This window comes from Muscardinus avellanarius, assembly GCF_963383645.1.
Source record: "Muscardinus avellanarius genome assembly, chromosome: 11".
Lineage (NCBI taxonomy): Eukaryota > Metazoa > Chordata > Mammalia > Rodentia > Gliridae > Muscardinus > Muscardinus avellanarius.
This window is the reverse complement of record NC_137797.1, coordinates 67,600,710-67,612,867: the sequence shown is the minus strand read 5'-3', so window position 1 is coordinate 67,612,867 and position 12,158 is coordinate 67,600,710. Positions and strand designations below refer to the sequence as shown.

The 12,158-nt window shown below is 43.9% G+C and overlaps 1 protein-coding gene across 1 annotated transcript; it reads left to right on the top strand.

The window, feature by feature from the left end:
• Positions 1-11,426: 11,426 nt before the first annotated feature.
• LOC308270265 (thioredoxin-like) lies at positions 11,427-11,839 on the top strand (the record flags this gene model as incomplete). The annotated part of the gene is made up of 1 exon (XM_080706068.1): positions 11,427-11,839. The coding sequence occupies one exon, from the start codon at positions 11,427-11,429 to the stop codon at positions 11,742-11,744; it is 318 nt and encodes a 105-aa protein (XP_080562194.1). The 3' UTR covers positions 11,745-11,839.
• Between the last annotated feature and the right edge of the window lie 319 nt (positions 11,840-12,158).

The window sequence follows — 12,158 nt, the reverse complement described above, 5'->3', positions numbered from 1 at the left end:
ATGGGTTAGGGGTGTAGAGTTACAATGATTTTGGTACAATTTCAGTGACAAAACCAAAAACAGGGTTGGAAGTGTAGAAGGCATTAGGGTTCAATCCCTAGTACTAAAAGACAAAAAAAAAGGGGGGGGGGTGTCCTGGTGTTGTGGCACATGTACTTCCTAGTACTTGAGAGGCTGAGAGAGGAGGATTGTAGGTTCAAAGCTGGCCTCAGAAATTTAGTAAAGCTTTCAGCAAATTCCCAAGACACTATTTGCAAATGAAAAATAAAGCTGGGCATGGTGGCACAAACTTGTAATCCCAGCATTTGGGAGGCTGAGACAGAAGGATCATGGTTTGCAGATAGCTTCAGCTACGTAGTGAGGCCCTTTGCAACTCAGGGAGACTCTGTTTCAAAAATAAAAAGAGCCGTGTGTGGTGGCGTGTAATTTCGCACGCGTGTAATCCCTTTGCCTGGGAGGCTGAGACAGGAGTATTGCACAGGTTTGAAGCCAGCCTCAGCTACTTAGTCTCTCAACAATTTAGTGAGACCCTTTTTCCAAATAAAATATAAAATAGGTCTGGGAGTATAGCCTGGAGATAGAAAAGCCCCTGGGGTGAGGGGAAGACTGGCTTCTCAGTATACAAAGCGGATTAGGATACTAGTTGAGGCCAGCTAGGACATCTTGCAGAAATCCAAGCATAATGAAAATTGCTGGGAAAATGAGAATGCTATGACATATGACATACCATGTCTTTTTTTTTTTTTTTTTTTTCTGGTACTGGGGATAGGACCCAGGGGCATTCTACCTCCAAGCTACACTCCAAGCCCAACCCCCCCTTTTTTTTCTTTTTGGTGGTACTGGGGGTGGAACCCAGAGGCTTTCTACTTCCGGACTATCCTCCCAGACCTATTTTATATTTTATTTGGAAACAAGGTCTCACTAAGTTGCTGAGAGGCTCACTAAGTAGCTGAGGCTGGCTTTGAACCTGTGCGATCCTCCTGTCTCAGCCTCCCAAGCATGGGGATTACAAGCGTGCACCACCATGACTGGCTATCCAAGCCCCATTTTTAAATTATTTATATTTATTTATTTATTTATTTATTTATTTATTTATTTATTTTTTTGGTGGTACTGGGGGTAGAACCCAGAGGCTTTCTACCTCTAGGCTATACTCAAACACCTATTTTTTTATATTTTATTTGGAAACAGGGTCTCACTAAGTTGTTGAGAGCCTTACTAAGTAGCTGAGGCTGGCTTCGAAACTGCGCGATCCTCCTGTCTCAGCCTCCCAAGCACAGGGATTACAAGCGTGCGCCACCACGCCTGGCTAAGCCCCATTTTTAAAAAATTGTTTATTTATTTTGAAACAGGGTCTCACTGAGTTGCAAAGAGCCTCACTAAGTAGCTGAGGCTATCTGTGAACCGCGATCCTCCTGTCTCAGCCTCCCGAATGCTGGGATTACAAATGTGCGCCAACACGCCTGGCTCGACATACCATGTCTTAATCAGAAATATAAACTATGAAAATTACTAGACCAAATAGAAAGTCATGTGCAATGGGATGAGCACTCCAGAGTCAAATGAAAAGAGTAAAAACACACACAGCCTGCACCCCCCCTTACTTTTCTGGGGATTGAAACCAGGGCCTCCTCCATGCTAAGCAAGCAGTTTATGTCCCCAACCTCAAACAATTATTTTTGGAACTGTCCTGTAGTACCTTCTATCATCATTCCTGCAGACTTGAACTTGCCCTTCCACCCGTTTAGGATGACCCCTCCTACTTGATAACATTGTCCTAAATTTACCTCTTCCACAAACTTTCTCTAATTCCATTAATATTCTTAGCATTCATATTACTAGTATAGGAACACTGCATTTGTCTGCAATACTAAGTGTGTGTGTGTGTGTGTGTGTGTGTGTGTGTGTGTGTGTGTGTGTGTGTGTTGTAGTGCTGGGACTGAACCCAGGGGCACTGTACTTCTGAGCTATACCCCTGGCCCTATTTTATTTATTTTATTTGGAAAGAGGGTCTCACTAAGTTGTTGAGAGTCTTGTTAAATTACCTCACCTGGCCTTGAACTTGCAATTCTCCTGTCTTAGCATGCTAGTACTGGGATTACAGATATGCACCACCACAACCAGCACAAATACTAAAGTTTTTCATGTATATATGTCCTGACTTAATTATGGTTTGCCTACATACATTCTTTTTTTTTTTTTTTTTTTTTGTGGGTCTTGGGATGGAACCCAGGGGCATTCGACCTCCGAGCTACACTCCCTGCCCTATTTTTTATTCTTTATTTTAAAACCAGGTCTCACTGAGTTGCAGAGGGCCTCACTAAGTAGCTGGTGCTGTCTGCGAACCACGATCCCCTGTTCTCAGCCTCTCGAATGCTGGGATTAGCGCCACCATGCACGGCTCGCCTGCATACATTCTTATACCCTGCTCACTCTTCCCTAAAATTTGCCCCAGATTTTCTTAAAAATTATTAATGCTGGGCGTGGTGGCGCACGCTTGTAATTCCCACACTTGGGAGGTGGAGACAGGAGGATCGCTCTGGTAGGAAACCAGCCTTACTGGCTTAAGAGATCTTGTTTCCAAATAAAAATATAAAAATAGGACTGGGAGTGTAGCCTGGAGGTAGAAGGGTTTCTAGGAACCCCAGTACCACCAAAAAAAAAAAAAAAAATTATTGATGACACTGAAACTGAAGCTGGGCATGGTGGCCTATGATTGCCAGCACTTGGGAGGCTGAGATGGGAGGATCATGGTTTGAGGACAGCCTCAGCTACTACTTAGTGAGGCCCTTTGCAAATCAGTGAGACCCTGTTTCAAAATAAAGAATAAAAAGTAGGTCTGGGGGAGGAAAAGTTCGGAGGTAGAATGCACTTGGGTCCACCCCTAGTACCACACACACACACACACACACACACACACACACACACACAAATAGGACTGGGGGTGTAGCTTGGATATAGAAATGCCCCGGGATTTGATTTCCAATATCACACAAAAAAAGAAAGTTCTTTATGGACATAACTCTGCTGCAAATCAATAATTTTAAGAAACCGTGGGTAAACTAGGTGTGGTGTTGTAGGCCTGTAATCCCAGTACTCGGGAGGTTGAGACAGGAGGATTGAGCAGGTTCAAAGCCAGCCTCAGCTATTTAATGAGGCTCTCAGCAATTCAGCGAGACCCTGTTTCTAATAAAATGTAAAAATAGGTCTTGGAGTGTAGCCCAGAGGTAGAAAGCCCCTGGGTTCTGTCCCTAGTACCACCAAAAAGAGAAAAAAAAGTATTGCCGAGTGTGGTAGCACACACTGTAATTCCCGCATTTGAGAGGCTGAGACAGGATTGTGGTTGGCTGAAAGCCCCAGCTACTTAGTTAGGCCCCTTTCTCTCTCTCTCTCTCTCTCTTTCAAGTGGTACTGGGGGTGGAATCCAGAGGCTTTCTGCCTCCGGTCTATACTCCCAGACCTATTTTATATTTTATTTGGAAACAGGGTCTCACTAAGTTGCTGAGAGCCTCACTAAGTAGCTGAGGCTGGCTTCCAACCTGTGTGATCCTCCTGTCTCAGCCTCCCAAGTGCTGGGATTACAAGCGTGCGCCACCACGCCAGGCTTAGTGAGGCTCTTTTCAGCTCAGTGAGACTGTATTTTAAAATAAAGAATAAGGCCGGGTGTGGTGGTGCACGCTTGTAATCCCCACGCTTGGGAGGCAGAGACAGGAGGACTGTGCAGGTTTGAAGCCAGCCGCATGCGCTGGTTTAGGAGACCCTGTTTAAAAAAAAAAAAAAAAAAAAATATATATATATATATATATATATATATATATATATATATATATATATATAATAGGTCTGGGTGTGTAGCCCAGAGGTAGAAGGGCTTCCAGGAACTCCAGTACCACCCAAAAGAAAGAAAGAGGTTCCATTCCCAGTACTGAAAAAAAGAAAAAAGAAACTAAATAAGCCATGCATGATAGCCCATGCTTGTAATTCCAGTACATGGGAGCCTGAAACTGGAAAATAGCATATTTATGGCCAGCCTCAGAAACTTTCTTGAGGCCCTCTGGAGCTTGGGGAGACCCGTTTTCCAAATAAAGATAATTTAAAAAAGCTGGCATGGTGGTGCATGCTTGCAATCCCAGTATTTGGGAGACTGAGACAAGAGGATCCCTGTAGGATCAGCTGAGACAGGTGTAGCTTGGAGGTAAAATGCCCCTGGCTTTCATCCCCAGTACCAAAAAGAAAGAAAAAGAAAGAAAAAGAAAAAAAATAGGGCTGGGGGGCAGATCTGAGTACAATGCCCTGGCTTCCACTCCCAGTACTGGAAAAAGAAAGAAAGAAAGAAAGAAAGAAAGAAAGAAAGAAAGAAAGAAAGAAAGAAAGAAAGCAAGCAAAAGAAAATAGGGCTGGGGGTATACCTCTGAGGTAGAATGCCCCTGAGTGCAATCCCCACTACCACACACACACAAAGAAGCTAAATAAGCCAGGCACAGTGGTTCATTCCTGTAATCCCAGTACTTGGGAAGCTGAGACAGGAGGATTATAAGTGTATAACCAGCTTCAGCCATTTGGCAAGGCTCTCTGCAACTTAGAGAAGACTGTTTCCAAATAAAAAAAAGTAGAGCTGGGTGTAGTGGCACATGCTTGTAATCCCAGTACTTGGGAGACTGAGACAGGAGGATCCTAGGCTTGAGGGCAGCCTCAGCAAGTAAAACTCTCATCAACCTAGCGAGACCATGTTTCAAAATAAAACCCCTAGCCAAGTAAAATAAGGCTAGGGGTTTAACTCTTCTTTTTTTTTATTGGCAAATAAAAGCATTATTCACTTCTCTGATTAAAAATATAATAAAAAGCCGGGCGTGGTGGTGCACGCTTGTAATCCCAGCATTCAGGAGGTTGAGACCAGAGGATCGAGGTTCACTGAAAGCCTCAGCTACTTAGTGAGGACCTCTGCAACTCAGTGAGACTCTGTTTCAAAAGTAAAGAATAAAAAAATAGGGCAGGGGGTGTAGCTCAGAGGTCAAATGCCTCTGGGTTCCATCCCCAAACCCCCCCCCCAAAAAAAAAGTATAATAAAATTGTGTGTATTTGCTGGCTTAAATATTACCAATCATCAGGCGTGGTGGCGCACACTTGTAATCCCTGAATCCCTGGGTTTGGGAGGGTGAGACAGGTGGATCGCAGAGGTTCGAAGCCAGCCTCAGCTACTTAGTGAGGCTCTCAGCAACTTAGTGAGAACTTGTTACCAAATAAAATATAAAATAGGTCTGGGAATATAGCCTGGAGGTAGAAAGCCCCTGGGTTCCACACCCCCAGCACCCCCCCCAAAAAAATATATATCCAATCAAATATTACCAAACATTACCATTTATTTTTTCAGTACTGGAGATAGAACACAGGGGCATTTATTCTACCTCTGAGCTATGAGCTACACCCCCAGCCTATTTTTTTTTTATTATACTTTATTTTGAATTAGAGTCTCAGTGGACTGCAAAGGACTTCACTAAGTAAGCTGAAGCTGTCTGCTTTTTTTTTTTTTTTTGGTACTAGGGAGTAAACCCGGGGACATTCTCCCTCTAAGCTATATCTCAGCTACTTAGGCCCTTTGCAACTCAGTGAGACTCTGTTTCAAAATAAAGAATAAAAAATAGGGCAAGGGGTGTTGCTCGGAGGTAGAATGCCCCTGGGCATCATCCTCAGTACCGCAAAATTAATTAATTAATTAATTGCTTAAAAAGAAAATTGCTAAGCTCAGCGTGGTGGCTCATATTTGGATCTAGGTTCAAGGATAGCCTCAGCTACTTATGCCCTTTGCAACTCCGTGAGACTCTTTTTCAAAACACGAGCAAATGCTGCCCCAAACAAGACTGGAGCCGCTCCTATCATTGATGTAGTGTGATTGGTTATTACAAAGTTTTGGGGAAAGGAAAGCTCCCAAAGCATCCTGCCATCATCAAGGCCAAGTTCTTCAACAGAAGAGCTGAGAAGAAGATTAAGGGCATTTGGGGTGCCCGTGTCCTGGTGGTTTGAAAGCCACACAGTTCCAGAGGTTCAATAAATACTAACAAATTCTCGCCGGGCGTGGTGGCGCACTCATGTAATCCCTACGGCTTGGGAGGCGGAGACAGGAGAATCGCGCAGGTTCGAAGCCAGCCGTGCTGGCAGAGACTCTGTTTCCAAAAATAAAAAAGTATAAAATAGGTCTGGGAGTGTAGCCCAGAGGTAGAAGGGCTTCCAGGAACCCCTGTACCACCACCAAAAATAAAAAAAACACCCCTCCCAAAAAAAACCCCTAACAAATTCTCAAAAAAAAAAAAAAATGGGACTGGGAGTGTAGCTCAGAGGTATAATGCCCCTGGGTTCCATCCCCAGTAACATACACACACACACACACACACACACGCGCGCGCGCGCACGCGCGCGCGCACAGCGTGTGCTACCACACTGGACCTCCCTAGCTTGTTTTTATTTAATTAAAATTTACCCCCCGCGAATTGGGAATTGAACCAAGGGGCATTTTACCTCCGAGCTCCACCCCGAGCCCTATTTTTTATCCTTTTTTTTGGGGGGGGAGTACAGGTGCTTTTTGTACTTCCTGGCTATACTCCCAGACCTTTTTTTAAACTCTTTTGGAAACAGGGTCTCATTAAGTTGCTGAAAGCCTAAATAGCTGAGGCTGGCTTTGAACCTGTGCGATCCTCCTGTCTCAGCCTCCCAAGTGCAAGGATTACAAGCATGTGTCACCACACTTGACTCTATTTTTTATTTTTATATTTTTTATTTTTTTATTTTGTTGGTGGTACTGAAAATTGAACCCAGATGCTGGGCGTGGCGGTGCACGCTTGTAATCCCCACGCTTGGGAGGCTGAGACAGGAGGATTGCACAAGTTTGAAGCCAGCCTCAGCTACTTAGTGAGGCTCTCAGCAACTTAGTGAGACCCTATTTCCAAATAAAGTATAAAATAGGTCTGGGAGTATAGCCCGGAGGTAGAAAGCCCCTGGGTTCCACCCCAGTACCACCAAAAAAAAAAGAAAAAAAAGAAAAAAAAAAAAAGAAAAAGAAAATTGAACCCAGAGGCATTCTATCTCTGTGCTACACTCCCAGACTGATTTTGTTTCTTATTTGGAAACTGGGTCTTGCTAGGTTAATGAGAGTCTTACTACTTTCTGAGGCTGTCCTCAAACCTGTGATCCTCCTGTCTCAGTCTCCCAAGTATCAGGATTACAAGCTTGTGCCACCATGCCCAGTTATCCCTGCCCTATTTTTATTTATTTATTTATTTATTTATTTATTTATTTATTTATTTAGGTGGTACTGGGGTTCCTGAAAACCCTTCTACCTCTGGGCTACAGTCCCAGACCTATTTTTTTTTTAATATTTTTATTTGGAAACAGGTCTCTTAAGCCAGCGAGGCTGGCTTTGAACCTGTGGGATCCTCCTGTCTCCGCCTCCCAAGCGCGAGGATTACAAGCGTGCGCCACCACGCCCGGCTTCCCTGCCTTATTAAATTATTATTATTATTGTTTTTTTTTTTTGCCGGGCGTGGTGGCGCACGCTTGTAATCCCCGCGCTTGGGAGGCGGAGACAGGAGGATCGCGCAGGTTCGATGCCAGCCGCGCTGGCGTGAGACCCTGTTTCAAAAATATAAAATAGGTCTGGGAGTGTAGCCCGGAGGTAGAAGGGCTTCCAGGAACCCCAGTACCACTAATTAAAAAAAAAAAAAATATATATATATATATATATATATATAAATTTTTTTTTTTTTCTGGTCGCATTGGCACATTTCTATAATGCCAGTACTTAGGAGGCTGAGACTGGAGGATCGCAGGTTTGGGGACAGCCTCAGCAAGTAGTTAGACTCATCAGCCTAGAGAGACCCTATTTCCAAATAAGAAATAAAAGAGCTGGGTGTATAGCTGGAAGTAGAACGTCTTTGGGTTCAATTCCCAGTAATTCATACAAACAAACACATTCATAAATACGTAAAATACCCCCAATACAATTTGTGTGTGTGTGTGTGTGTGTGTGTGTGTGTGTGTGTGTGTGTGTGGTACTGGAGGGTAGGACCCAGGGGCTTTCTACCTCCGGCTACACCCCCAGCCCTATTTTATAATTTATTTGGAAACAGGGTCTCACTAAGTTGCTGAGAGCCTCACTAAGTAGCTGAGGCTGGCTTTGAACCTGTGCGTTCTTCCTGTCTCAGCCTCTCAAGTGCCGGGATTACAAGTGTGCGCCACCATGCCTGGTCAACTTTATTAATTTGGAAACAGGGTCTTACTAAGTTGCAGAGGGACTTGCTAAGTTGCAGAGGCTGGTTTTGAATCTGTGATACTCCTGCTCAACCTCCGAAGTACTACGACTACAAGTGTGCGCCACTACACTTGGCTAAAAGTTCTTTTGTGTGTGAGTGTGTGTGTGGTACTGGGAATGGAACCCAGGGGCGTTCTACCTCTGAGCTCTACCCCAGACAGGGTGGTTGTGCACCTGTGATTCCAGTCTCTTAAGTACTTGAATCACAAGCATGTGCCACCATGTCCAGCTGGCTATTTTTTTTTTTTATTGTGCTGGGTATCAAACCCAGGGTTTTATATATGGTAAGCAGGCACTCTATCACTGAGCTACCAGCCCTTTATTTGTTCTTAGTACTTGGGAGGCCATGACAAGAGAATCACAGGTTCATACCTCGGCAACTTAAAAAGGCTCTCAGTAACCTAGTGAGACCCTGTTTCCAAATAAGAAATAAAATGTGAATAAGAGTGTATCATGGAATCCACAGTACAAAAAAAAAAAAAAAAGAAAAAAAAAGAAAAAAGAAAAAGAAAAGAAACAGTCTTCCTAGGTTGCCTACACTCTTGCTACATTGCTGTCTTTGAATCCCTGATCCTCCTGTCTCAACCTCCCAAGTACTAGGATTATAGGCATGTGCTTCACAGTTAACTTCACATTGCCTTTTTGAAGTGATCAGGCTAGTTGTCTTGTGGAATGTCCCATATTCTGGGTTTACAGAATCTTTCTTTATATTGTATTGGCATTTAACTGTTCCTTTAACCCCTGGAAATTTTCTGTGAATTGAAAATTAGGGCTGGGCTTGGTGGCTCATGCTTATAATCCCAGTACTTGGGAGGCTGGGAGAAGAGGATTGCACAGGTTTGAAGCCATCCTCCGCTACTTATTTAATGAGGGTCTCAGCAACATAGTGAGACCCTGTTTTTGTAATAAAATATAAAATAGGTCTGGGAGTGTAGCACAGAGGTAGAAAGCTCCTGGGTTCTATCCCTAGTACTGCAAAAAAAAAAATTAAATATAATGGTTTGATTCATTCGAGATTAAACACTTTTGGCAAGAATACCTGATGATGCTGTGTGTGTGTGTGTGTGTGTGTGTGTGTGTGTGTGTGTGTGTGTGTTGCTGGTGATTGAACTCAGTAGCATTTTATCTCTGAGCTACATCCCCATCCCTGTTTTTTTTCCTAATTTTTTGGTACTGGGGATTGATCCTAGGGGCATTCTACCTCTGAGGTACACCCCACCCCTATTTTAATTTTTTTATTTGGAAACAGGGTCTCACTAAGTTGTGGAGGGCTGCAGTAAGTAGCTGAGGCTGGCTGCAAACCTGTGATCCTCCTGTCTCAGCCTCCGAAGTACTGGGATTACAATCATGGGCTCCCGTGCCCAGCTCATTTTTCTTCTCTCTTTATTTGTATATGTGTGTTACTTGGGATTGTTGAGCTATACTCTCAGCCCTATTTAATTCTTTATTTATTCTATCTTTTTGTGTGGTACTGGGGATTCAACCCAGAGACATTTTATTTTCAATTTATGCCCCATCATGACTTTTTTTTAAATTTGAAAACAGGGTCTCCCTAGGTTGATGAGAGTCTTACTACTTGCTGAGGCTGTCCTTGAACCTCTGATCCTTCTGTCTCAGCCTCCCAAATACTCAGATTACAGGCATGTGCCACCATTACAGGCATGTGCCACTCATCATCCTAGTGAGACCCTGTTCCCAAATAAGAAGTAAGAAATCAGAAGTCGAGCGTGGTGGCGCACGCTTGTAATCCCTGCGCTCGGGAGGCAGAGACAGGAGGATCGCGCAGGTTCGAAGCCAGCCGCGCTGGTTTAAGAGACCCTGTTTACAAAAATAAAAAGTATAAAATAGGTCTGGGAGTGTAGCCCAGAGGCAGAAGGGCTTCCAGGAACCCCAGTACCACCAAAAATTCTTTTTATTCTTTTATTCTTTATTTTGAAACAGGGTTTCACTGAGTTGCAGAGGGCTTCAGAAGTTTCTAAATCCGGCCACAAACCCGCGATCCTCCTGTCTTTGCCTCCAAGTACTGGGACCATGTGCAGCTTTTTTTTTTCTTCTTCTTGTTGAGGGTCTTGAGGCTGGTCTTGGACCTGCAATCCTCCTGTAATCCTCCCAAGTACTGGGATTACAGGTATAAGCTACTACACCTGGCTCCTCTGTGTGTGTGTGTGGGGGGGGGGGCGTACTGGGGATTGAACTCAAAGGCCATCTACTACACCTGGCTCCTCTGTGTGTGTGTGTGTGTGTGTGTGTGTGTGTGTGTGTGTGTGTGTGTGTGTGGTACTGGGGATTGAACTCAAAGGCCATCTACCTTCAAGCTATATCCCCATTTCAATTTCTTCTTTCTTTCTTTTTTCTTTTCTTTTCTTTTTGTATGTGTGTGTGTTACTGGGGGGTGGAACCCAAGGGCTTTCTACCTCCAGGCGACACCCCCAGCCCTATTTTTTAATAATTTATTTATTTTTTTTTTTTTGGTGGTACTGGGGTTCCTGGAAGGCCTTCTGCTTCTGGGCTACACTCCCAGACCTATTTTATACTTTTTATTTTTGTAAACAGGGTCTCTTAAACCAGCGCGGCTGGCTTCGAACCTGCGCGATCCTCCTGTCTCTGCCTCCCGAGTGCGGGGATTACAAGCGTGCGCCACCACGCTCGACTTCTGATTTCTTACTTCTTATTTGGGAACAGGGTCTCACTAGGATGATGAGTCTCACTACTTACTGAGGCTGTCCTTGAACCTGCAATTCTCCTGTCTCAGCCTCCCAAATACTGGGATTACAGGATTACAAGCATGCACACCCATGCCTGGCTATTTTTATTTTGAAACAAGGTTTCACTAATTTATGGCAGGCTAATCAGAAATCTATCTTCCTGTCCCAGCTTTCTAAATACAGGGATTATAGACGAGTGCCACCAACCTTGGCTCAGATCTTTTAATTTGAAATCCCTTTTTTGGGCCAGGTGTGGTGGCCCACACCTGTAATCTCTGTATTTGGGAGGCTGAAACAGGAGGATTGTAAGTTTGAGGACAGCCTCAGCAAAAAGTGAGACTCTGTCCCATCTCCGTCCCGCGCGTCGCATCCGCCTCCATCCCTCCCTACGGTAGCTCCGCAGACCCCCAACAGCCGAGATGGTGAAACTGATCGAAAGCAAGGAAGCTTTTCAGGAAGCCTTGGAGGCTGCTGGGGATAAGCTGGTAGTCGTTGACTTCTCCGCCACGTGGTGTGGGCCTTGCAAAAGGATCAAGCCTTTCTTTCATTCCCTCTGTGAAAAGTATACCAATGTGCTATTCCTTGAAGTAGACGTGGACGACTGTCAGGACGTTGCTGCGGAGTGTGAGGTCAAGTGCATGCCCACTTTCCAGTTTTTCAAGAAGGGCCAAAAGGTGGGTGAATTTTCCGGAGCCAATAAGGAAAAGCTTGAAGCTACCATTAATGAATACATCTAATCGTGTTTTCTGAAAAGCATAACCAGCTATCAACTGTTTGAAACTTGTAATTTTTTTAATTTACAAAAAGTATGAAGTATGAAACTATATACCCAACTGCCATCTGATTATAAATGACAATAAAATATTAATTCTACCCTTTTTAACAACAACAACAAAAAAGTGACTCTCATCAACTTAGGGATACTGTGTTTCCAAGTAAGAAATAAACTCTGGTTGGGGTGTAGCTCTAATCTAGAATGTTTCTGGGTTAGTCTCCAGTACTGAAACAATAACGATAAACAACAACAAATCTTTTTTTTTTTTTTTTTTTTTTTTTGTGGTACTGGGGTTCCTGGAAGCCCTTTTACCTCCAGGCTACACTCTCAGACCTATTTTATACTTTTTATTTGGAAACAGGGTCTCTTAAACCAG